This window comes from Peromyscus californicus, unplaced genomic scaffold, assembly GCF_007827085.1.
Source record: "Peromyscus californicus insignis strain IS unplaced genomic scaffold, ASM782708v3 Scaffold_3__1_contigs__length_106647218, whole genome shotgun sequence".
NCBI classification, from domain to species: domain Eukaryota; kingdom Metazoa; phylum Chordata; class Mammalia; order Rodentia; family Cricetidae; genus Peromyscus; species Peromyscus californicus.
Window position 1 is genome coordinate 102,154,308 of NW_026294551.1, and position 26,879 is coordinate 102,181,186.

At 48.2% G+C, this 26,879-nt stretch overlaps 2 protein-coding genes across 6 annotated transcripts in view; one reads left to right on the forward strand and one right to left on the reverse strand.

The window, feature by feature from the left end:
- Dexi (Dexi homolog) overlaps positions 1-10,344 on the reverse strand; it is a 36,573-nt gene extending 26,229 nt beyond the window's left edge. For 2 of the 3 annotated variants that reach the window (XM_052759463.1, XM_052759462.1), the window contains exon 1: positions 9,543-10,344. In XM_052759463.1, coding sequence (XP_052615423.1) covers positions 9,674-9,961 — 288 coding nt within the window. In that variant the 5' untranslated portion in view covers positions 9,962-10,344 and the 3' untranslated portion in view covers positions 9,543-9,673. The remainder of the gene's footprint in view (positions 1-9,542) is intronic. The other variant, XR_008222616.1, reaches the window with a different exon arrangement.
- Positions 10,345-12,734: 2,390 nt separating this feature from the next.
- Positions 12,735-26,879, forward strand: part of Clec16a (C-type lectin domain containing 16A) — a 219,967-nt gene continuing 205,822 nt past the window's right edge. For all 3 annotated transcript variants that reach the window (XM_052759465.1, XM_052759466.1, XM_052759467.1), the window contains exon 1: positions 12,735-12,997. In XM_052759465.1, the coding sequence (XP_052615425.1) occupies positions 12,918-12,997 (80 nt within the window). In that variant the 5' untranslated portion in view covers positions 12,735-12,917. The remainder of the gene's footprint in view (positions 12,998-26,879) is intronic.

Below are 26,879 nucleotides of genomic sequence, written 5' to 3' on the forward strand. Positions count from 1 at the left end.
TAAGGCCAGAGAATGTAGGTTAGAGGCCAGCCTGGCTACAGAGTAAGGACTGAGTGAGTTTGAGGCCAGGCTGGGCCATCTAGTATGAGCCTGTTTCCATAAACAAAACAAGTGTATCACCAGCTCCTGTTCAGATTTTGCACACCAGTGTGCTCCATGCTGGGCCCCAAACTAGACGATGGGTGCCAGGCACTGTGCTGAGTTGTGAGCAGCTTCAGCTTGAAGTGGTCCTACCAATGATGGGACAAGGCTGTGGGCAGGGATGGAGGTCACACAGGGCTGTGCTCGCAGGAAGGACACCCACGGGGAGACTGGGCTTAGCAGCCTCCTCAGTTCTGAACAGGGTGCGGGTAGGAGTCATATGCTGAAGTTTCTCCCATCCTCTGTCAGACTCATTTACTAAAGGCCAGCTGGGGACACATTCTACCATGGCTCAGAAACCTTCCCTAGTTCCCACTGCCCCTCCACAGACAGGCCCTCCTCCCCTCTGGCCCCTTCCCACCTGCCCACAGAACCCGTGGGAAGCAGGGGCTACAGCTACGCTGGACCTTCTAGAAAGACTTTCTGAGACTCTTGTCCTGTCACACAAGAGCCCACTGTAGCTGCTCTTCCAGCTCTTCCCTCCAAGGACCCTGCGGGAGACATGGTGCTGTGGAAAGCCTTCAAGGTCAGAAGCCTGAGGCATAGTAATCTACTGAGATTCACCCTCCTGGAGGCCAAATGCTGGGTGCCCCAGCCAGGTGGGAGGAGCCACCAGGAGGCCTCACTTCCTGCCAGTCCTTGTGACTACACAGTCTCAGCATGCTAGTATGACTGAGCCTGCTGTCACAGGTGCTCTGTCCCTGTACCCACACCTTGCCATAGGTTTTAGTGGATACTGTTGACGTCAGTACATCTGCTGAGTCTCTTAGTTACAGCTGATGATGGTAGGTGCCTGTTCACACAAGCTCCTCTCCTCCCAAAAAATTTTTTAACTCTTAAAAGCCAATTTAAGGACTGGAGAGATGGTTCAGTGGTTAAGAGCACTTGCTGCTCTTGAAGGGCACCCAAATTCTGTCCCCAGAACTCACATGGTGCATCACAACTACCTAACTTCAGTTCCAGAGAATCCAGGGCCCTCTTCTGACCTCCACGGTCTCCTACATGCCATGCTCTCAAATAGGAACATACACATAATAAACAAATCTTTTAAAAAGTAGATTTAAGCCGGGTGGTGGTGGCACACGCCTTTAATCCCAGCACTCGGGAGGCAGAGTCAGGTGGATCTCTGTGAGTTCGAGGACAGCCTGGTCTACAAAGTGAGTTCCAGGAAAGGCACAAAACTACACAGAGAAACCCTGTCTCGAAAAACCAAAAAAAAAAAAAAAAAAAAAGTAGATTTAAAGAAAACAACTATATAAAGAATAATTCAGGGGCCAGCAAGGTGGCTCAGCTGATAAAGGAACTTGCTACCAAGCCTGATCTCTTGGGTGTGACCCCCCCCAGGATCCACATGGTGGAAGGAAAAAAACAACTTCTACAAGTTTTCCTCTGACCACCTGTGCACCATGGCATGCACATGCCCACCCCTGCACACACAAAGAACTGTAAGTAATAATAGTTGAGGTAGTAGACGGAAAGAACAGAAATCAGCCTTCTTGAGGCTATGGACTTAGCACTTCTCTTACAGACAGCCTTCTAGAAACCCACTGTGCGTCCCTCTTTCTCTACATGCCCAAACGCTTGGCAGACATCTGGGATCTCTGCACTGGAGGTAGACTGTGCAGCAGGAGGCCATCTGGCTCATGGCCAAGGGTGTGGTGGCAATCTGGCCACCTCCCTAGCAGCTGCAAGGACAGAAGAGGAAAGGAGCTTCCTGTCTCCACACAGGTCAGTCCCTGATGAGAACCAGCTTCTTGGGCCTGAATTCCAACACCGAGTTGGCTGTGAGTGCTCATCACTATGGGCCGTCTACAGTGTGTCTGAAGTTGTCCCCGACTCCCCTGCGTTTGTCTGCCCAAAGCTCCTAAGGCTTGTGACACATCACCTGGACATCACTTATTTAGACAGGCTGAGTGTCTCATATCTAGAATGCCTGGACCGGAGTGTTTTGGATTCTACAATATTCGAGTACAGTAATGAGATGCCCTTGGGAACTGGTGCAAGACTAAACCGGCTTTCATCTCCCTGCCTTGGGCAGGGATAACTTCACGAGTCTGGTCTCTCCTTCCACCATGTGTGTTCTGGGGCTCTAATCAGGTCACCAGCTCGCAGCAAGTACCTTTACCAGCGGAGCCATCTCACAAGCCCCAACAATGTAGTTTTTCTGCAGCTCTTTTTTCGCCCTGAGACAGAGTTTCACAGTGTAGCCTGGCTGCACTGAAACTCTGGTGCTTCTGCCTCTGCCTTCCCAGTGCTGAAACTGGAGTTACTTGCCACTTCACCTGACCCAATTCAAGAGCATTTTTATTGTTTTGATGTACAGTCTCACTATATAGCTGTAGGCTGGCTTTAAATTCATGATCCTCTTGCCTCAGGCTCCCGTGTACTGGGATTGGCATGTGCCACCACAACTAGAAGTTTCAAGGGGAATGTTTATATCATAACTATGGAGAGAAAAACAGCACTTGTCATAACAAAGGTAATGTGGACATGCTAAAGAGCCAGAGGAAGCCACTCATCTGCCTCCAGCCTGGAGCAGAGAAAGGCAAAAGCAAGAAGGTCAGGGCACCATGAGCCTGACTCCTCTGGTACCTTCCAGGGATTCCTCCAGCCTTGCACCTCACTTCAGAAACTCTGGGCAAGTGGGGATGACATGAGGGCCAATGCACTACCTCACAGCTGGGCATCTAAGATGAGTCACTGAACCTTCCTCCAAGCCTCAGTTTCCCTATCTAATGAGCCCTTCCTAGACAACATCACAAGGTGACGCTCCAGGGAAGCTATGAAGATGTGGGAGGGGCACCCAGTTCTAACCTCCCAGTCAAGTTTTCTACCAGGCAGGAAGCCTGGGAAGGCGTTCCTTTTGGGACCGGGAATGACGGCTGCAGGGCACCAGCATCAGTTACACTCAGTGGGTACCAAGCATCACCAGCTGTTTCACAGGCAGTCCACAGTGATGCTCTCTACTGGTTACTGGTGCCAGAAGAGCAAGGAATGCCAGGAAATCGGGAAGGCTTCTGGAACTAGGGGTCCCCTGGGTCTAACACACCATATGGTGCTGCACACAACTCTACATCAGTCACCAACCCACTGAGTCACTGCAAGCCCCTAAGCAGGTACCATTATTCCCTTTTCACAGAGAAAGAAACCGAGGCCTGGGGGAGGTGATGTCACTTGTCAAAAATGTTTGTAGAACCAAGACTTAAACCCCAAATGTGACTGCAAAAACTCTAGGAAACAATTTTAGGGGTCACATAAGCTGGCGGGAATCACCTCACCTCCATAACAAACACACATTGCTCTGCACTCTTGGTCAAGCCTTACTACTTTGCAGAGAAAGTTCCACTTTGGTGCCAGGAATCTTTAGCCAGTAGTAGTAGTTCAAAACATAAAGCTAGTCCTGGCCTTTGGCACTGCCAGCTTTACCACTTGGCCAGAAGTTAATGACTTTGGTGCTTATTTTCACCTTGCCAGGAGAGGGTGGCTTTCTTCTCACAGTGACATAGCATTTTTAAAAATAGATCCATAGATCAATCTGGGGGGGTGTACCTTAGCAGGAAGGTGTGTGTTTAGGATGTGTGAGGCAACAGGGTTGGATCACCAGAAACACTAAAAAAATAAGTCAAATTAAGTCCAGAGGGTCTGGGGCTATAGTCCGGTTGGTAGAGTGCTTTCCCAGTATCCACGAAGCACTGGATTGTATCTCAGCACCACATAAACTGGGTACTGTGGTGCCCATCTATTAGCACTGAGCAAGGGTAGGGACCCATGACCAAAATCCCAGTATTTGGGAGCTAGAAGCAGCGAGATAAGAGGTCCAAGGGCATCCTTGGCTAAAGAGTGAGTACAAAGCCAGCCTGAACTACTTGTCTCAAAGAAACAAAAACAAACAAAAAGTCCACATAAAAAAGGAGAGTTTTTTTTTTAAACAAATGAAGCACTAAAACTGGCATTATTAAAGTTAAACTATAAAAGGAAAAGCAGTAACTCAACAGTGGAGAGACCGGGCTGATATCACCAAGGTTAACAGGACTGCAGAAATAAGGCAGGTGATGTGTGCCTCTCAAAGTGCTGTACCGAGGACACTCTTCTGTGGCCTTCCTGATAAGACTGCATCACGCGTCACTTGAATGGAATCCAGAGCACAGACACTTGATGGCCCCAGGCAGAGACAGCCCCCAAATGCCAGTATCTCTCGAAACTGCCAGGGTCACCAAGATGTAGACAGACTCAGGAGCTGGTCCAGAATAAAGAAGGCAGTGGCCACAAATCCCGCATTTTTATCGTTAAAGGACATTTCCGGGACAGAGATATTTGTGAATAAAGCCATGATCTGAGTGCTCCCAGGGTCGGATCCCTGTTGAAGTTTCTGATTCCAGCCAGGCGTGGTGGTACCCACCTGCCATCCCAGGGTTCGGGAGGTAGAGCAGGGGAGCCAGGAGTCACAGGCCAGTCTTGGTTACAGAAGCAGTCCATCTCAAAAACAACATTTTGCTGTTCTTGACAATGGTGCTATGGATACCAAATACATCCTTGTTTTAGGAAAATAGAGCAAACCATTCAGGAACAAAGGGACGTCATGTCTGCAATGCACTCGTGGTTTAGGACATGACTGTCCACATGAGTATGTGTGTGTTCAGGTCCATGCTTGTGTGTGCACAGAGAAGACGCTTGCACTGAGCACATGAACAGAATGCTGGCTGGCAGGCTCTGTGAGGGGGGCACAGAAGTTCTTTATACTTTTCTTGAATCTTTGCTGTGAGTGTGGAATTTTTACATTTTTCTAAGTCTTTTCAGGAAAAAAGGAAGAAGCATGTAGAGGAGATGGGCTCAGAGAGACTGTAAGTTGGTGCTGGAGGGGGACATGGGAGACAGATGCTCGCTCATGGGAGGCTCTCCTGCTCCCTGGTGGCCACTGTGCTGTGTAGGAGACACTGCTGTCTTATTTGGCCTTGTTCTCTGGGCCATTCACTTTCTGGTCTTCAGTTTCTTTACCTGCAAGGCTGGGTTAACTCAGCAATCAGGAGGCAGAAGCAAGAAGATCCTGAGTTTGAGACCAGTTGGAGCTACACAATGAGACCCTGTCTCATGCTCTACCGACTGAGCTAGCCGGGCACATGAGACCCTGTCTCAAAAAAAAAAAAAAAAAAAGTCCTCTTTCAATGGGATTTGGTTTCCCGATGCAGCTGGTGCTCTCTGCCATCCAGGATGAAGGCAGCAGTGATGCTGACAGGAGCCTACCTGTTCTTCATCGAGCTACACAGATCCCAAGGCAGGGAGGAGGGTGCAAATGTAGGTCCCACTTTTCTGGCTAGACTCTCAGAGCCAAGGGCATGGGGCCATTGGATTCTCACTGGACTCTCAGCTGGCCTAGAGTCCTTTTCTTCCCAAAGGGATGGCCAGAACTGCTGCAGCACTGTGACCAGGGAACCCTCTGGTTGTCTCACAGCAGATCAGGGCATGCACCTGCCTCCCACACCTCTACATCCTCTTGTCTAGACAATAGCCTTAGCTTCCTTCCTGCTGACCCTCACCCTGACCCAGCTCCACAGGCTACCTGTGGGTCTGAGTATATGGGTGCCCCCATGGAAGCTCAGCTGGGTATTCTGTTGATAGTACAGGTTACAGTCTGCCAAGGGAGGCTAAGAAAGCAGCTGTGGTCCCCAGTTGAGCCACCTGAGTTGGAAGTAAGCCAGATCAAGGAGTCAGTCACCCTTATTCCACAGTCACACTCTACCAGGCTACACACACTCTACAACATCCCCATTCCCAGGCCAGAGACAGTGCTTCTTCCACAGCATCTCATGTGCCAAGGGAGGTCCAGTAGGCACCTGCCACCTGTCAGGACTCTGAAATAATCAAGCAGACTAAGCTGCCTCTCTAACCTAGAAGATGAACTGTCAGCACCCCCAGCCCCCCACCTAAGGCTCCCAGGCATGTACCTAGTCTTCTCTCCCAGCAAGCAAGGAGCTTCATTCTCTACTCCCCTGCGCCACACTTGAACACTCTAGAAACCACTCTCCAGAACTCCAGAACCAGTGCCCTGGGGACTATGGGCATGAGGAAAAGTCTCTAGGGCCCAGATAGGCAGGAAGGCAGAGATCAGACTCTCTCTCTCTCTCTCTCTCTCTCTCTCTCTCTCTCTCTCTCTCTCTCTCTCTCTCTCTGTGTGTGTGTGTGTGTGTGTGTGTGTGTGTGTGTGTGTGTGTGTATACCAATGGGCATGTTCCCTGAGCCGGTCCTTTTGTTAGTCATGGGCCATAAATATTCATGCCCAAGGCGGTTGAAGGCAGTTGGCTCCAGAAGGCACCTATCTGTCAGTAACAGAGGCTGATGTTCATGGGCCAGTTACCACATAGGGGGCAGGGGGAGGTCCAACTCTTTGTCCTCTCAACAAGGTAGATTTTTATTACTCCTATTTTATAAAAGAGGCCACCAACATGCGAAGATAAACGGCATTCCTAAAACTGTGGCTAGGCCTGCAATTTGAATCTAGGAAATGTGGATTTGGAGTTACTGCTCTTCACCCTGACTCTACATCGACTCCTCAAATAAGTGCTCAATAAACGTATGAGAAGCTGAATTACATGGGTACACTCAAGAGGTGGGGAACCCAAGGAGCAAAAGTGGGTGTTCTTTGTCCTGCTGACACTACCTGGCATGTCCTGTGTGCATGCCCTTTCCTAGTGTTTCCTTATGTCATGTGAGCATGAGTGGGAACAAGCATGCCTAGTCCCCGTGGCTCCTCTGCTTATAGAAAGGGGCCAGGAGTTGAGGCTGGATCACTTCACTCCAGGTCGCTACCGGTCATCCCTCCAGCAGCCTCTGGGTCTGGCCTTTCTGGCCCTGGGACCAAGGTCTTCTAGCTTGGATTGGGGGACACATAGTGTAGTGTGTGGGTTTCATTAGTCTCTGGCTCTGGGTGGGGGGATTTTCTATAACCCTCATCCTTCCTACCCCCAGGGTCAGGCAAGAGTGTCCCAAAGAAATGCTTCTTGGTGTTTCTGCTCAGACAGCATTTGCTGCAAAATATGTCAAAGCATTTGGGCTTTGGTTTTCAGCTTAGAGTATGCCAATGTTTTCATTTGGAGGCAGGAGTGTTTCTGTTGATACAGTAAGAAGATAAAATAAGACAGTTTTTTACCAAGTTATACAGTCTGAGAGTCTATTTGGCTCAGGGACAGAGATGCAGCTTAGGACCACAGGGGCACAGCCTAGACTCTGTGAGAAAAGAAGGGCCAATGCTTGTTAAATGACTACATGAGTGAGTGAGCGAGCACAGAGGGCCGAACCAGGAGTGTATGTGGTCTCTACTCGGGTTCTGAATGGATCCCAGAGGTTCTCTCTGTTAGGTGTTGACTGTGTGCTTGTTTCCCCATCGTCACTAGCCTTGTCTTGTCCAGTCCTCTGTCACCTCTGAGTGGACAGCCTCCTCACGGCTTCCTTGCTCCTACACTTGCCCTTCAGCACGTTCTGCTCATGGCTGCCAGTCATCTTCAGAGAACATGAGGTGGACAGACTGTGTCACACCCTGCCTAGGACCTTCACGGGGTGCTAACTGCCCTTGGCCATGATGTCTCAGGCCCACCACTGACCTCTTTTCTGTGACGCCAGCCTCTGTTTTAGCTGCTCAATGAGCCATCCTTCTCCTCTCCCCAGGTCTGGGCACTAGCAATTCCCTCTGCTCAGACTGCTTTGCCCCAGAGCTCTCTGTCTGGCTCCTTCTTTCAATTTGGGGCTCAACTCATTTTCACCCCTTCAGAGAGGCCTTCTCTGACCCTCTAATTAAAGCAGCTCGTCCCTAGTCTCCTCTCACGGTCAGTCCTCACAGAGCATCTGCCAGTGACCAGATGCTGTGCGACCAGCAGTGAACACAGTAGCAGAGCCCCTAAACCCCTCATTGCGTTTCCGGGTGCCCACTCGCATTCCTCATCGCAGGCCTGTGTGCCAGGTTCTATCTGTCTTTGCTCACCGATTACTCAACAAATCGGCATTTGTTCAAGAAAAGACTGGATGTCAGGTTGGCAGGAATGCGGAGCAGCGGGCACATGCCCTGCCTTGCACTTGGCTCCTGTGAAGCTGTCACTAAACTTAACCAAAGAGGTCTTCAAAGATATCTCGCTTTGTCCCCACTATCTCCTGCTAACTGTGCACTATTTCTACAACAGACAGACTGAGTGTTCTCCAAACTCCACCGCTGAAACCCTGGTCCTGAAGTGATGGTGTTGGGAGTGATTAGGTCACGAGAGTGGATCAAAGTCCTGTGCCTGCAGTGACGGTGTTGGGGTGATTAGGTCACAAGGGTGGAGTCCTCTGGTAGGATTAGTGTCCTTTGGAAAACTATGAGAATGAAATGTTTGCTGTTTGTGCCGTGGTATTCTGGAATAGTATCTCAAACTAAGATGCCCTCTTATGGCAATGTTGGCAATCAGGTAACACAGGAGAGGAGGGGTGACTGCCTCTTTGGGGTGAGGGATTTAGTGTCTGTTATCTAAAAGGATCCCCTGCCCACCAGCTCCATAGCCCCTCATTGCCATGCCAAGTCCCAGCACTATCCAGCTATAGGCTAGGCCTGTCCTACAGCTGGACCCAACAGCTTGCCTGGCACACACGTTCTCTCTCACATAGCCCAGCTGTCCCCTTTGCTTGGGAGACTTTAGCCAGTCTCACTCCTCCCTGGACTCACATTACTCTACCTCTAGCTACAACAAAGCTTCTGGCAGAAGGCCAGAGGCAGGTCTTTAGTGCAAACCATCCTGTGGTTCCTTCTGTTGACCCTACGGTCCCTCCAGGCCTTTCAAATATTACAGACAAAGTCAGCTGTAGCTTAGGACTGCCTGCCTGTTCCATAGAGGCAGCCTACGAAACTGACAGTCTCTGCAGATCTGAGCTGCAGATCAACCCAGGAGCCCTGAAACCTGACTCCAAATACAGCAGCAGACGCACTGCCAAAAGGAAGTGCGGCGGCGTTTGCTGAAGGCTTCCATTCTCCCAGCCTTTTTTTCTGAGGCCCCTGAGTTTAACTAGTTCTGCAGGAGGCCACAGAACAAAAGTGACCAATGCCTCTTATGACAGTAGTCTATCCTTCTAGGACAAGTAAGAATTCCCCAAACCCCAAGGTCATCAACAACGCAGGCTGAGACTAGGGAGAGCAGCTGACAGCTCCACCTCAAAAGGTTTGGGTACAAATCTTTTTGCACAAGTTATGGGGGTAAATTGCAAGATTACTCCAAATGTTAATGTAGATCCTGGGTCCCCTTCCTTGGGGGAATCTCTCCAGACTCCACTATTCCTAGTGTTCGAGTTAGACCTAGAGGAGGTGGCCAGAGAAATCAGAGGCTTGAGGAAGAACATCACCTTCTCCCTTCCCCACAATACATCCCCATCTCAAGGGCACTTACGGGCCTCTTCCTGGGGTCCCATCCCGGTCCAGATGGTGCCCCCAACTAGTGGCAGTGGCATGATATGGAGGGCTGATCCAGGCCAAGAGTTGCGGATGGTGGAAGGCAAGTGGGGCACAGTAGTCAAGACCTTACTCCAAATATCCATCAAAGACGTCGAGCTCCGAGTCGGCATCGTAGAGGCCAGAGCCGGGGTCAGAGAGTACGCCGAGGTCCACCAGAGCCTGGTTCAAGTCCTCGGGCAGGAAGACGAGGCCCACGTTGAGGACGATGTATTCCATGAGGAAGGCGTAGTAGAGGATCAGCACATTGACGAAGAACAGGCCCACGTAGAACATAGAGGGCAGCAGCGGTGGCTGCACGTAGGAGACCAGAGGGCCCAGAGCGTCCAGGTGGGCTGCGACCCGGGCGCCGGGCATGCAGGGGCCGGCGGTGGGGGCAGCTGCCGGGCGATCCCAGCGACCTCAGCCGCTGCGGCGCCCGGGCGGCCGGCGAGGGGGCAGCTCGGCCATCCAGGGGGCGCCCCGGGGCTCGGTGGCGACAGCGCTGGGCCCCGGGCGGCCTCCGAAGACGCGCCTTGACCCCCGAGATGCTCGGGGCCGGGTCACAGCGCCCCGGGATCGGGCCGCTCGCCCCTCAGGGCGCCCCCAGAAGTGGCCAGGGGCTCTCTCAGTGCGCCGCACTCGCGCACCCCCGCCGCAGCTCAGAGTCGAGGCGGGTCCCCGCTGTCGCCTCCCCAGCCTCTTCTCCAGCCGGGTCCGCGCCCCCGCAGGCTCTCAGCCCGTCGCTGCGGCCGCGGCGTTGCTATGCGGCTTTCCAGCACCGCCTATCCAGAGGCTCTGCGCTCATTGGCCAGTCGCATGCTCACCCGCATTCATTGGCTAGCTCAATGCTCCACGCTCATTGGCTCGAGCGGTCCGGGAGGTGCATCAGTCTCTAAATTGCTCACCTGAAGTTGATGCTCCCTACCCTAGGCACCTAGCGCTTAGATACTGTGCCTCACCTCTTTGGAACTCAGTTTACCCATTTTAAATGAAGCCAAGTAGAGAAGGGATGTCGGCAATTCCACTGAAAATCTTAGATATTTCCAAGGCGCTTTTATTTATTTATTTTTTTCTTTTCACGGTAGAGTAAGAAAAACCAGTGAATGCCTCTGAGAGCTGTCGGGAGATCTGCATTATTAGGGTTCCGTGACTCCCGAATGGAGAGCACCACAGGCAGGTTCAATCTTCCGCCCGCAAGGTTGCTTATTGTTTCTTTTTACTTTGTAGTCCATGTTAAAAAATACTAAGTTAAAAACTAATGCTAAAGTAATTGAAAACGTCTGTTCAGATTCCTCTGTCACAGACAACACCTGTGCTTCTGAAAGTGCCTTCCCTGGGAGTTTAAACAGCTGGAGATCAAAACCAGGGTCCTGTGTGTGCAAGACATAGGCAAGAGCTACGTCTTCAGTTCTTGAAAAAACAAACAAATGAGCAAACAAACAAAAGAGGCTCACTATGTAGCCCCTGGCTGGCCTGAAACTGGCTATAGACCAGGCTAGCCTGGAACTCACAGCGTTCCACCTGCCTCTGCCTCCCGAGTGCTGGGATTAAGGCCTCTGCCACAATGCCCAGCCTATCCCCAGCTCTTAATAAGTCTTTAGGTCACAGTTAGCTTCATAAGAGCTGGACAAGGCAATGCATTATGCATGAGGAAACCGGATTCCAGAGAAGTGGATCCTCAAAGCTGCTGAGCCTGGTTCATTTTCTTTGGGGGTCAGACCTGCTCTTGTTCTTTCATGACTTTTATTGCCTCTCTAACTCAATTACAGAGGAAACCATTAACCTGGCACTGGCCTCCATTTCTCTAATTCTTGGAAGCAATGCAAACCATCATTTATTCACTCTATCAATGTTTGTTAAAAACCCACTATGTGCCACATCTTGTTTGGCACTGGAGAGAACATTGGCCCCTGACTCAATTCCTTTCTTTGGACAGTTAATGAGCTACCACAGGAATTAAATAGCTATGAGCTACAGAAATGAGCAAATGAGTGGGTACTAAGCCACAAAGTCTTGCTTCCCACAGAGGTCCCCACTTTCAACATGAGAGGGAAATTCAAGTTTGTGTAAGCTCACATAGAAAGCATGGAGTTTCCTTTCTTAATGTGTTAGTTTGGGAAATGGCATGGATTTTGGATGAAGACCAGAGGAAATCTCTGAAAGTACATTGTGTTTAGCTTTGGTACATTGCTGTTTGCACCTTTCCAAAATGTTGTAAGACTGAAATGCAAAAGGAAAAGGGTTTTACGGATAAACAAAGAATGCTACTGATTTGTTTTGTTGACAGAAGCAAATAAGCACACCTGGGCTTGAATCATGCCTCTGCCACATGGTAAGTGCCTGGCTATTCCACAATTCACTTTCCTGGATTGTAAAATGAGGTTAATAAGAGCATCTACCTCATAGAGTTGTGAGCATTAAATAGTAAATCACTTAGGGTAGTGACATATAATATGCACCACCCAATGTCTTTATTTTTATTTAATTATTACTATTGTGATATTGAAGGTTGAACCCATAATGCACAAGCCACATTCCAATCCTTTACAAAATTGAAAGAGAATTAAGGCCTTCAAAATGACTTAGAAGTTAAAAGACACTTGTTGCCAAGTCTGAAAACCTGAGTTCAATTCCCAGAACCCAAATGGTGGAAGGCAAGAACCTACTTTTGAAAGTTGTACTCTGACTTTCACACACACACACACACACACACACACACACACACACACACACACACTAATAATAAATTTTTTTTTTTTTTTTAATTTAAGAAAACTAAACCTCGCCAAATCTCCAACTTACACCTCTTGATTCAGAATCTCTAGTAACTGGGGTTTCAGGGCACACTCTTCTTTTTCTAATTACGAAGAGTGTTTTCTCCGACTTTCAGCAAACTGTCCCCCAAAGCTCTGCCCACAAGTTTTCCGTTCCCGCCCCCCCTTCACCGCCCCCTCCCACTCCCTTCACCGTCCCCCCTCACCCCCCGACCCGTGTCCCGCCTCCTCACCTCCTCTTGCCCCGCCTCTTTTGGGTGGCCGCGCGAGTCATGCCGGCCCTTGTAGTCCATTCGCAGAGTCCTGTCGCCCGGTGCCTCACTCGAGAACTTCATTTCCCAGAGTTCCTCGCGACGGCGGCCGTAAAGCGCGGCGGTCGAACGGCCGGTTCCGGCTGAATGTCAGTGCGGGGCTGTGGGCCAGGGAGGAAGGTGCTTGGCGGTCTCTCCGCCGCCCCCGCCGCTGCCGGCTGAGCTTGAGATGTCGCCGCGGACGCCGGGCCGCTGGGCGGATCGGACATGAAAACCTGAGGCGGGCGACGGGGCTGGGCTGCGGACATGTTTGGCCGCTCGCGGAGCTGGGTGGGCGGGGGCCACGGCAAGTCCTCCCGCAACATCCACTCCTTGGACCACCTGAAGTGAGTGTGCGGGGCGCGCGGCGGGGAGGCCGCGGGGCCGGGCGCGGACGCCCAGACGCGGGCTTGGCTCGCTGGGTGCCGAGGTACGAGGTGGACAGGGTCGCCGCCGGAGGGTACTGTGCTGGTTATCCGCGAGGCTTTGGAGTCAGGGCACCTGGCTTCGAACCCTGACCCTGTCGCTCCTGGCCCTGTGACCTTGGACAAGTCGTGTGACTTTTCAGTCTCTAGACCCCCAACCTGAAAAGTAAGGGCATTGATGAGTTTTCGGTTTGTGGACTGGAGTTGTCCTGATGGGGGGAAGACGGTGGCCACTGAGCGTCCCGAGGTGGCACTTCTTCTTGGATGGATAGTTTAAAGGCCAGAGGCCCCAGAATCGGCCAGATCTGGGTTCGAATTTAGCAGTATGCATTTAAGCTTCAGTTTCCTTAGCTGTAAAACGAATAGAGTGACAGTACTACTTTCTGTGGTTATTTTTAGGATTGGGTGGATAAGAGAATGAACAAAACGCTCAGAACATATACAAGTGCTCTAAAAAGAACAGTGATTAAAAGAACGAAATATTTTCAGAAGGAAATCTAGAGGGATAGTCAGCAGTAGCACTTAGGGAGAGGACAGGTGGCTGACAGAGTCCTGGGGATACAGGAACATACGCAGAAGAGGCTGGCTTTGGAGTTAGACCTGTGTTCAGATTCTGACTCGGCCACTTAATGACTGTGGCCTTGGTCATATTTTATCTCTTTGCTTTTCCAATTTACCATTACCAGTTGGGAACTATGAACTGTACAAGGATTAGGTGATGCTGTGCATGCAAAGTGATTGACCCAGTATTGATACACAGCAGGTGGCTAATCGTGGTAGCCAAGGCTTCCCAGCCCACCCCAGTTCCTTTCTGTCTAGTGGTTTCATTCATCATACTCCTGCTGTCTTCTATGGTTCTGTGGTTTCTTTCTAGCTTTTGTTAAACTGATACTTCCAAGGCGTAAGAGGCTGCTTGGTTTCTTTGCAGTTGTATTTCCAGGATGTAGCACATGCCCAGTGCACAGTAAGAACTCAGTGGATACTTAAAGAGTGGAAAGGAAGAAGAAGAAAAAGAAATTGGGCAAGAGTTGCAGAATATTCAGGCAGAGCCTTGGGATTGGGGGGGGGGCGCAAATTGAGAGAGTGGTAGGAGATAGAGACCTTCGAGGAGGAGGAACTTCAGGGAGAGAACTGGAGGTGGGGTGCTAAAGGGGGGGGTAAGGAAACAGCTTCTTTTCAGAGGGGAGCCCACAGGGTTTTTAATGCTAAGTAAAGGGAGGGGATGGGAGGATGGTGAGGTAACAATAGAAAGGAAGGCAGGGGTCCCTAGAAAGGATTGATGAGCTAAAAATTAGATGGGGGCTTCTCATTTGATCCCAGGGCTATAGAATGGCTTCTGTCATAGAGCAAGCATTTAGTAAATGTTTATGGCTCTCCAAGTGTGGAGAGCAGGATGGTTTGGGGGTGGAGAGAGAAGCCAAGGAGAGGAAAGAGGTCGAGGGCAAAAGGGGGGTTGGTAGGGATGCAGAAATCTTAAAGGAAATGGCAGATGGCCCAGAAAGGGAGTGTGGTGTGGATGAGTGACTGAAGGATTTGAGGAATGTGTGGGTGGATATGGCTGTGAAGGGGAGGGTGCATCCTGAGGGGCTGGGCCTGCCCAAGCACCTGCAGCTGACTCTCCCTTAGCTCTGGCTGTAGCCACTTTAATTTCCCATTTATTGTGTTACTTTGTCTTGCTAAAGAGTTCCTGTTTTCTTTTATGGTTTCCATTATATAGACACGAGGGCTAAGATTCAGGAAGCTTAGGTCACCTGTCCCAAGGTGGAACAGCTGAAGACTGTCAGTCAGATCTTGATTCTAGTTTCCTTGTTATACTGTCTTTCTGGATAAAACTCTCAGTTTGAGGACACCTTTGACTGGGCTGCATGTCATAGTCAATGGGCGTCTTTGCTGTCCAACCAGTGCACATCTGGGAATGTAAGGGGCCTCAGGTTCCTTCCCAATATCCCAGGAACTTCTCAGGTTCATTGTGAAGGTCACTGGGAAAAGATCTTGCCTGCCTTAGGTCAGGCTGATCTGTTTAATTGCCATCACAGGCTCAGGGAACTGAGAATTGATTGGCACGGAGCTTCCAAGGTGACTTGCAAAAGGGTACCACAGACAGCTCGTGCCTACCCCAGTGCTTGTGCCGCCCTTGGTCTGCCTGTGGTAGTAAGACTCTTGGGTACAGAGCAGCTAGTTCCCTGGGGGAGTCTGCTGGCTGCCCCTGGAAGGCCACAGTGGAGTCAGGATTCTACAGTGTGGCAAATGCAGGAACTGCAGCAGGCCCAGAGGTCTGTAGAATCTCTTCTTAGAATCTTTCTGGAGGAGGAAACACTAGCTCAGAGTCCCCCAAATGGGAAAGAATCATCGTATGGCACAGCCACATTGTGGGCACCATAGTCAGGTTTGTGGCAGATCTGGCTGGGATTGGTGGCTATAGGAAGCAAGGCTGTGAGTAGGAAGAGGCTTTCTGACATGTAGGGTGATGAACACTAAAAGTTTGTCCTGCACTGGGAGATATTAGGGGGCGTTTCCCAGGACATAGGACTTTCAGTGCTAAAACCAGGAAAGATTTGAGGAATCCATCACAAATCACCGTCCTAGTTATAAGTGATAGTCCCAAATCCTTTAAAACAAAGCCAAACCAAAACAACAACAACAAAACAAAAACAAAAAAAACTGTGGTCCCTCCATAGTCCAGGTTGGTCTAGAATTCATGATCCTCCTTCCTTAGTCTTTAGATAGGGATTCTAGGCATGCACCACTGAGCCTGGACTCCAGTACATTCTTCCCCTGATCTAGCACAGTCTTGGTGGAATGAGATGTTAAGATTTTGAGAAAATTGAGAATAGAGTTCTTTAGTTGTTGGTTTTTATATTTCTTTCTTCAGGGGCACAGAGGTGTAAGGGGAAAGAGACAAGGTCTTGCTCTGGCTGTCCTCAAACTCTTGCTCCTAAGTGCTGGGATTACAGACATCACCATGACATACATGCCCAACCTCTGCTTTAAAAATACTCTTTTCAGCCAGGTGGTGGTGGCACATGTCTTTAATCTCAGCATGTGGGAGGCAGAGGCAGGCAAATCTCTGTGAGTTCGAGGACAGCATGGTCTACAGAGTGAGTTCCAGGAAAGCCGGGGCTGTTACACAGAGGAACTCTGTCTTGAAAAACCAAAAAAAGAAAAAAGAAAAGAAAAACAATACTCTTTCCGTCACAGCATGCCCATCTTACAAACTGGAAAGAAACTTTGATATGTCACGGGGTTTTACTTGTGCTAATAGTGAAAAACTGTACCTGAGCTATTTACCTACCAAGTTGGGTCAGTCATTTAGTGGAGGGCAGATGGAATAGTCAGGTAGTTATTCCAGACACCTCATTGGCAGTTTATTGCCCAGACTAGTGACAAGACTGTGACATTAACTGACACATGTTTATCACTAAGCAAAACCTCTACTGATGGAGTCCTTTGACTACTACTGACATGTTATTTGGAAAGGGGGACTGTGAGCCCACAAACTGATAAAACCTTGGTGGTTCTATCATGGCCTTCATTCTAGTCACTGTGTGGTGTCAAGAGTCTTGGTCCAAGTGATGGATCCTGCTAAATTGCCTTAAGTGCTAGTGGAGTCAATTGGCTCTTGTTACTGAGTGGTATGTTCTAGCTAGACCATGGCAGAGGGCAGGTGCTTAGACCCAGCTGTCAGGAGTCTGCCTCCTTCCTCCTGCTCTCATTCTCAGCAGGTTCTGGGCACTGTTGTGTCTGTCAGCTGAGCCATCCGAATGGGAACAGAGTTCCCTCTCTTTTCTAAGATTTTTGTCAGTTTTATACATGATCCCAATCCTATTCATCCCCCAGGAAGAGCTTCTTTTCTCAATGTTGTCAGAAGTCCCGAATGTCCCTTTCAGTCTAGGGCACATGCCATCTTTGAGCTAAGGCTAAGGGTGCTTGTTGTTCTCATTGTTCAAGCCCCGCTCACTTACTTGCCTTGCCTGCTCACTCACTCCCTGGGTCCTTGGATGAAACCAGCTCTACTCTTGCTAGAGCGCAGAGAATGAGAAAGCATCTCTCACCCAAAGAATGGGAGCTGTGCAGCTGGCCCCAGCCTGGGATACTCACCTTTGGCTGAGACAGCACTGAGAACTTGGGGATCTCAGGTGCCAGGTCAGCCAGGTGTCCTATGTGAAGGCTAAATTCTTATAGACCTCCAAGTCCTTTAGACTCTGTCCCTGTGCGTTGAGCAGACCCCACCAAATGCAGCCCAGCAGGACCTGAAAAATGAGTAGTTACCTCCAGGTAGTGGGGTGGCAGGGATGGGTAGGAGGGGAGGGAATATCTCAGACTCAGGAAACTGCCTTGAGAAAGTCTCCTGAAAGGTTGGGTGAGTAGCTTGTGCTGGCAGAGAGCCAATTGTTCAGTAAGGTCTAGGAACCTAGGCACCAGGGCTAGATCCCAGTGAGCCTTAAGAACCACGCTAGGGAATTGAGACTTTATGCTGCAAACAGTAAGGGTTCTTTATTATCAAGGAAGGTGAAGAATTGGAGAGGGTGAAGGAGGGCCAGCCGCTCAAGACAGCAGCCATACCCTGGTGGGTTACTGTGGCACCTGCTGGAATCCGAGGTTCTTACCATGATGGCCCTTCTCTCACTAAGCAGCACATATCCACGTGCCGTCTGTCTGTACCTCTGCTCTCTTCACTTCAGCTCCCCCCTCCTTTTTTTCCTGCCCATTCAAATCCCTAGCTCTAGCCTTAAGTTATGGCTGCTTTGATACAGATTGCCCCAGTGGCTTTAACCAGTGAGAGTCTCATGCTATTATGTCCTCTCTGTTCCTTCAGGGAGTGGATTAGTTACCAGGTCTTGTAGCTTCTCCAAGCTTCATCCTCATTTTGAGTTAGATCCCCAGGGAGTTGGCCAGGGTTCCATAGGCTTGTCATTTTGCCCTAAGAAATTGTCTTAGGGTTGGAGAAAAGGCTCAGTGGTTAAGCGCACTGGCTGCTTTTCCAGAGGACCCAGGTTCAATTCCCAGCATCCACAAGGCAGCTTCACAACTGTCTATAACTCCAGATCCAGGGGTTCTGACACCCTCAGATATACATGCAGGCAAAACACAAGTGCACATAAAAAGAAATGATTCATTAAAAAAAACTTAAAAAAAAAAAGAAACTGTCTTAGTTTGTGTCCATCTGCTTGTCTTTCCTCATGTGTGCATATGCTTCATGAAGGCAGGATTGTGCAGTGCAGAGCCAGACACATAGTAAGTGGTCAGCAAATACAAGTCACAGGGGAACCAAAGAGGCACTCCTGGCCAGACTTTTGAAAATAGAGCCCTATGCAGGAGCTGTGGCTTTTTCTAGGGCAGATGGCCCTGCCTACACCCCCACCTTGTATCCTAGGCCCTGTCCCACTCTCTGGCCTGGTTTGGTGTCCCTGGCGGTGATTCACTAGAATCACGCTGTCAAAACCTTCCCCTAATCCTACAGGTGGCCTCTTGGTTCTACTGGCCAGAATGCTGGACACTGACCAGCTGAGTTCAAGGCCTAGAATGAGACTTTCTGATGACTGTCTTGAAGATCTCAGGTGCCGAGTAGTCCAGACAGACACAGTGTCCCTCACTTCTCTCCCATACCTAAGATGTTAGGATCTGGAGGTGAATGTGATTTGGGGATGAATTTCCAGTTCTCCTGTCATGCTGTGTACCCTTCTCCCAGTCCAGCTTGTGGACAAGTTTCTGGATTTCCCAATAGAAACATCTCAGAGGCATGTAGAGTCCAAGGCATCAGACTCACAGCCAGCCCCGGAAACTGCCTGCTGAAGAGAATGTGGGCCTCAGGTTTCTTTCTCTAAAATGGACATAGCATTGATTTCCTTTGACACAGGCTTTCATGAACTGCTGGGGTTTGACTTCTGAAATAAGACTCTTGGGAAAGCAGGGTCTAGGGAGGAGGCAGAATTGTTTGCATCCACAGTCCTTGGTGATGAACCTCTGGTGCACTGGTTGCATGATGCAGAAGGCTACAGGTTTTCAATCTAGGCATGAAAGCTTGCCTGTATGCAGGGGTCTGATATTGGGAGTCCACATCTGCTGGGCTTCACTTAGAGATTGATGACCTTCCTTACCTAAGGTCCTTCCTTACCATCAGATACTATTTTCATGCTTCTTTTATTTTTCTTGTTGAATATCTTTATTCTTTGGCAATTGCGTACATGTACACAGTGCGTCTTGAATATATTCACTCCTGAGTTCTTCCTCCCATGTCCCCTCTTGTCCCCCACACAACCTCTCCCACCTTTGTGTTCTTTCCTTTGCTTTGTAACCGACTGAATCCAGTTAGTACCGTCTGCTGGAACGTGACCTATCTTGTGGGTTAATCTTGTGCAGGTGGCCATAGCTACAGAGGCCTGTCATGACCAGAAGAGCATTTCATAGAGTCCTCACCCTCAAGGGTGCTCCCTTAGCAGGGAGAGAGTTCATGGCTTCTGGGGTTTTATGTTTTGTTTTTTATGAATTGGGTTTCCCGCTGGGCCCTCATAAGTCCATGTAAGTGCAATAATTATAAGAATACTGCTTCGGTTTACTTAGTTGCTTGGGTTTTTCTTGTTCTTGTTTGAGTTTTTTGTTTGTTCTGTTGGTTTTTTTTTTAAACAGGTTCTTGTGTATTCCAGGCTGACCTCAATCTTATTATGTTGCCAAGGATAGTCTTGAACTTCTGATCATCCTGTATTTATCCCCCAGGTGCTGGGGTTGCAAGTATGTGCCATTGTGGCTGTTTTTATGTAGTGCTGAGATTGAGTCCAAGGCTTTGTGCATGGTAGGCAGGCACCCTACCCACCGAGCACAGACCCAGCCATTGTTTCCTTTTTTCTGTAACAGACTGGGATCCATCCATGTGGTGTAGGGCCCCGGAACCTATATCCTCCCTCAGTTCCCCAGGGGACCAACTCCAGAGCTTGCACTAGTAAACATACTTGTCTTTAGAATGTACGCACAGTTCAAGGGGAAAACACCACTCTAGCAGCTGCTATCTTCGTAAAAGAATGTTCTTTATTTGCTCTAGTTAAAGCCCAAAGTTATGATTTTGTCTTCTGAAACTGATCTAGATAAGGACTCCGCTTGTCACATGAAGTGTTTGTAACATCCACGCTCATCTAAGGGAGGGAATCTTAATGCTACTGAAGAGGCAAGAGACGTTGCTGTGGGCATCCTTTTCATTAGATACTTGCAAATAGCAAGTCAATAGCAAACATTCTTTTATTTTATTTTATTTCCCCATCAAGTGGGGAAAAAGTGGCACAAAAATGGACTTAACACTAACTACAACTATATAAGCAGAAAAAAGTTCTAAAGAGTCACCTCTGAGCAACAGAGCAACTGACAGTTTCCACTTCTCTTTTCCTGTCGTCAAAGTTTTCAGTCTCTCTAATATGCACATTACATTACAAAATAGGAAGTTATTAAACTTGGCGTCTTTAAGATACTTTAATGACATACTCTCTCAAAGCTTAGGAATGAGATGCAGCATTGAAGTACTAGGTCTTAATCCAGCCTGTTCCCTTAACTACTCTCGGCTAAACATATTTTGAGGGTCTCTTCCTAAAGCATTACCTAAAGCCATGTGCTAGACACTGCAGTGACGGAAAGTTGGGCAAGGTACAGGTGTAACTGTCACAGGGCTTTAGCACTTCAAATCTAGTGGGCACGTTTGTGTATCAGCAGCAGACTTGTGGAATGTGGACATGCTGAACAATACTGTATCCACACTATGTCAAGGAGCTTCTGGAGCTCAGTGGTAGTGTGTGCAACATCCTGAGTTTGACTGAGGACAGCAGGGGAGAAGAAGAGAAGGAGAGGACGGAAGAGGAGGAAGAAGCAGCATCTACCTGAGTGTAAATCCAATAAAAGAAACGTGAGGCGACATCAGGTTCTTGTAAAGATGTCAGCTTTCTAAATTTAGCTATAGATTTAGGGCGGTGTCAAGGGGAATCCTAGCAGCACTCTTGTGTAAATTGGGACAGTTTTAAAATATTTGTGGAAATGTAGAAGGTTGAAAATGGTCAATATAATATTGATAGATTGGAAGGCAAGAAATTGGAAGTTGTATAGTGCCACACAGCAAGACTTATCATGAAGCTGCAGTATTAGACAGCATAGGATTGGCCCAGGGTAGACAAACTGATGAGCAGAATTAGAGCAACCACAGAGACTCACATATGTGGTCGACACTGGAGTGCAGACGAGAAAGAAGTAAAAACCTCCTAGTAAGTGATGGCAGGCCAACTAGTTATGCAGGCTGAAACCTGTTACTATCCACCAAAACCACTTCAGATGTACTCTTAAGTCAAAATGCAAAGGATAATTTTGTTAAAAAAAAAAACAGGACCCTTCGTGAACTTAGCATAAGAAAGGATCTCTTAAGATTTGTGTGATAAGTGCTGTCTAGAGGTCAGCAAGATGGCTTAGTGGGTTGAGGTGCTTGCTGCCGAGCATTATGACCTGTGTTTGAACCTTGGGACCCACACGGTGGAAAGAGAGAACCAGCTCCCTAAAGTTGTCCTCTGAGTTCCACACACATGTTAAGGCATATGTGCACCCATTCACATGCACACAAACACATATACAGTTAGATACATAAATATGTAAACAAACAAATAAAATGATGTTTCAAAGTGCTATCTAAAGGAAAGATTGGTAAATCATGTCAAGGACCCCAATTTCTCAAACCAAAGGAAATGGCAAGTCTTTCCTGGGGCTTAGGAGAATGGCAAAGCCTTCCCCTGTTTGGAGTATAGATGTTGACAGTATGTGCAGAGAGTATTAATTAACTACAGCACTCTCCTCCCAGATAATTGTAGCATGAGTCTGCTGCCCTATAGTGACCCCTACCAAGATTAGCTAATCTGCTTCCTCATTCATCTGTATAATGACTGGTTGCTTAGTGTCTCCATCATAGTGCACTGGCCACCCAATCCTGGCTTTTCTGTACATACATCTGTTGTTTCTTCATTCCTGGTCTTCTCAGTCAGGTCAATCTCAAATCTGTGGTCGAAGTACCACAGTTGAGAAAAATAGCTGGAATATTTATTATCTGGTAAAGGGTTTATATATGAAGTAAATAAATTATTGATATATAGGATAAATAAAAAGTTCCATTAATAAGTAAAAGTCACCAAGGATAATAAAGTGGGTAAAAGTCTTGTAATTGACCTTGCCCCAAAGATAAAGTGCAAATTTCCATAAGTATGTGAGAGAAGGCACCATCTAACCTTGGTCTTCCTGAGGTAAAACCTCCCCACAGGATACCATGGGACTCCACAGAACTGCATCATCACAAAAGGCCAAAGCAAGTGTTGGAGAGGCTGTGAGATGTGAACTCTGAGCATGCCTCCCAGCCATGGGGCTGACCAGAGGACTGGAGGTACCTGAGCCCCATGTGCTGCCTAGGCCTGTGCAGTGGTAACAATGGGCACATCCTGTGGTTGGGTCATCTGAGTGTCATGTGAAGCCTTCACTTGATGCCAGGCTCATGGGAGCTCTTAGAATCCCCTCAAAAGACTACCTGAGTGACCTGTCCTTCATATCTGAAAAAGCTCTCTAATAGATTCTTTTTTCTTTTGTTTTTGAGGTTATAATTGAATTACAACATTTCTTCCTTCCTTTCCACCCTCTAAACCCTTACATATACCCCTCTTTCTCCTTCAAATTCATGGCCTCTTTTTACTAATTGTTATTGCATGTATATATGTAGATGCATATATATGTGCGTGTATTGTTACATATAATGTGTTCAGTCTATATAATATTACTTATATGTATGCTTTCATGGCTGTTTGGCAGCAGACAACCAATTGATGTGCTCTTCTCTGGGGAAGGCCACCTCTCTTGCTTCCCGCTTTCCTTAGTTGCCTGTAATTCTTTGTGCAGGCTTGAGGCCCCATGGGCTATTTTCCATCCAGGTCATCAATGTCATCCTCATTCAGCTCATGTTTGGAAAGTCATGTTATGAGACTCAGTGGATATAGCTTCTGATATTATAGGTCTGTTAGTTAGAGTTTCTGTTGCTGTGAAGAGGCACCATGACTACAGCAACTCTTATAACAAAAGCATTTGACTAGGTGGTGTTATGCCCAGATTGCGGGGACCCCCAAAAAACCACCACGGAGACTGAATCCCACATGTAAAAGCAAAGAGCCTTTATTTCAAGCTTCAGAGCTTGGTCCCTCTGTCTGTCCGACACAGCGGTGAGAGCAGAGAGCCCTGAACTCAGGTGGGGCAGAGTTTTTAATCATAGCAGAGGTTGGGCTGAGGGGATTTCCAGGGTCCAGGACCCTGATTGGCTGACAATCGTCTAGGGGTATCTGTAAAACAAAAATAGGTGTGTGCTAGACTCAGGGACATCTGGCCACCTTATCTAATGGTTGGAATGTTTGGGATGTCAGGTCCTTCCTCACCCCTGGGTGGATCCCTGGGTGGTGTCAGCTTAAGGCTTTTCTTGGATCTGGGTGTTGCCTGCCAGTAAGCCTGTCACAGAAGCTGTGACTAGACCCCTAAGGCTGTCATGGCTGCTGTGTGGTCAAGCTATTTTGGGTCCCCTTCACAGGAGGCTCACTTACAGTTTCAGAGGTTCAGTCTGTTATCATCTGGTGGGGAGCATGGCAATGTGCAGGCCGACATGGTGCTGGAGGGGAGAGTGCTACATCTTGCAGGCAACAGGAAGTTGACTGTGACACTGGGTGGTATCCTGAGCATAGGAAACCTCAAAGCCTGTCCCCACAGTGACACACTTCCTCCAACAAGGCTATACCCACTCCAACAAAGCCATACCTCCTAATAGTGCCACTCCCTATGAGATTATGGGGGCCAATTGCATTCAAACTACCACATTAGGAGACACAGCCTCACAGCAAACTCCCTGATCCTCTTGAGTCTTAAACTCTTTCCACCCCCTCTTCTGTAATATTCAATGAGCCTTAGCTATAGGAATGTTTTGTTGATATATCTGTTGGGACTGTGCTCTGCATTTTGATGTGATTTTGTGTAGTGGTCTCCTCTGTTGCAAAGAGACATTTACTTGATGAGAGGTGAAGACTACACTTATCTGTGGGTATAAGGACAAATGCTAATAGATTGTTAGGGATTGTGCTGGTTTAATAAATTAGTGTCTGTAGATTCTCCAATAACCATGAGTTAACTAGCACTGATTAGTTAGCTAGGTTTCCAGTACCAAGCATGGTCTCCCTCTTGCTGAGCAGGTATAGTCCTATTGGAGAGCTGTTGGTTACCACCAAGGTGTGTGTGCCACTACTACACCCTTAGGGTTATCATGACATGCTAGTTGTTGATGTGGTTCATAGGCCTTATAGCTGATAGGACTGTTGGTTGTCTCCCTCCTTTGCCTTCTGATACCATGAGAGCTAGTTCTCAGGGAGGAAGCATTCAGGTCAGTTCCAGCTTAGGGGTCTTTGGACCCTGTTTCTGAAGTGCGTGGTATCTTCAGCAATAGGAACTTACCTTGTACCTCTGGGGATAACCAAGGGCAACAGTAATAGGCTGTATGTTTTAGGAGTCTCTTGGATTGCCCTGGCCAACAACTCAAAGAGGGCTTCTCATGTCTGGTGTTGGAATCTTTATTAGGTGATCATTGGCTCACTGTGGGTGCACCATCTGTCCAGATGAGAAAAGTTCTCTAGTAGAACTTTTTGTTGTTGTTGTTGTTGTTTTTAAGACAGGGTTTCTCTCTGTAGCTTTGGGGCTTTTCCTGGAACTCATTGTGTAGCCCACGCTGGCCTCAAACTCACAGAGATCTGCCTGCCTCTGCCTCCCGAGTGCTGGGATTAAAGGTGTGTGTCACCACTGCCTGGCGAGCTAATAGAACTTTTTTATTTATTTATTTATTTATTTATTTATTTATTTATTTATTTATTTATTTATTTATTTATTTATTTATTATTATACAGTATTCTGCCTGCATGTGTCCCTGCAGGCCAGAAGAGGGCACCAGATCTCATCACAGATGGTTGTGAGCCACCATGTGGTTGCTGGGAATTGAACTCAGGACCTCTGGAAGAGCAGACGGTGCTCTTAACCACTGAGCCATCTCTCCAGCCATAATAGAACTTTTTAAAAAAGTTATTACATAGCAAAAGAAGCCATTATGATAAAAACTAGCACTTTAGTACCCTCTTCCCCTTTAGACAGGACAGGGTCTCATTATGTAACCCTGGTTGGCCTGGAACTCACAGAGATACACCTGACTCTGCCTCCTGATGCTGGAATTTCTTTTAAATTTTTGAGAGAAGGTATCACTGTGTAGTTCATCCAGGCTGGTCTTGAATTCAAAGTAGTTCTCCTACCTCAGCTCCCTAGTGCTGGGATTACAGATGTGTATACCACACCCAGCTTAGTTATCCCTCTTTTTACTTATCTTCTCTTTCCAATGCCACCAAGCTTAGTTATCTCTTATCTTCTCTTTCCAGTGCCACCATAATGACAGGTGCTTCCTTCTTACAGGGGAGGTCGGTAAGGTACAGAAAGATGAAGTAGCCTGTATGGATCACTGAGTTATTAGTAATGGAGATATCACAAGGTATGCTAATGTGGGTGTCTGTGATACCCCACATACTTTACTGCTTCTCCAGAAGTGACCCACAAGCTCTACTTCCTGCTCTAAGTTCCTTGGACCTTTCCACCTCATTTTTTTCCTTGCGGTCCTCTTTCCCTGACTATTTGGGACCAGCCTGATATCACCTTCCAAAGTCTCTGGTATTGTACAATCTAATAAGGATGTTCACAACACCCCCCATCTTAATGACCATAGTATAACAGTAACAGCTAAGGCTTCTTATGTGTTGTGCACCTCGTATCCAGGAAGATAACATACATGCAGTGGCATCACACATCACACTCCTGGCTCACTGGGAAGCAGCAACATGGGTGAGTACATCTACTCTGAGGGCCTTCAACTACAGTCGACAGGGTTCAACTTCAACTGAGTGGGCTGTCTGAACAGACTGCCCTTGCTGCCTTATCAGTCAGCAACTGTTGCTCATATTCAAGGCTCAAGCTACCATCTCTAAATGAAGCTTTCTTTGGAGAGGGCTTTTTCACTCCCAACCTCTACCCCCCATGGACCTGGCTGCCCCTCCTCACTGGCACCATGCTTGGCTGTTCATATCCTTTGTGGTTATTACTATGTTTAGACAGAGCTGCAGAGAGGTGAGGTGAAATGCCTGTCCTCGACTACACCTAGGAGGTGCCAGGGCCAGGGGTCAAACCCAAGATTGTTGCATTCCAAGGCCTGATGAGCTCTTTATCACAGCTCTGTGCTATAACTTGAACCTTTACTTTACCTAGTCTTGTATACTATATTCCAGCTTATATTAGTGGAGACTGCCTCTGCCTCATTCAGCATTTATACAGATAGCACTTGCTGTGTACCTGCTATTCTGGAGTGTATTGGAGTCACCGAGATCATTAAGATGGTTTGACTGACCCGGAGGTTCCAGTCTAGTCAGAGAGACCAACCATTGAGAACACACTGCTCTGTGAAGTAGCAGGACTGAGATGAGAAGATCATAAGTTCTGGTTTACCTGGGCTACAGAGCCAGTTCAAGGCCAGCTGGGTTAGCAAGTGCTTCACAGAGGATAGAGGTGCCAGTGAGGAGGGGCAGCCAGGTCCATGGGGGGTAGAGGTTGGGAGTGAAAAAGCCCTCTCCAAAGAAAGCTTCATTTAGAGATGGTAGCTTGAGCCTTGAATATGAGCAACAGTTGCTGACTGATAAGGCAGCAAGGGCAGTCTGTTCAGACAGCCCACTCAGTTGAAGTTGAA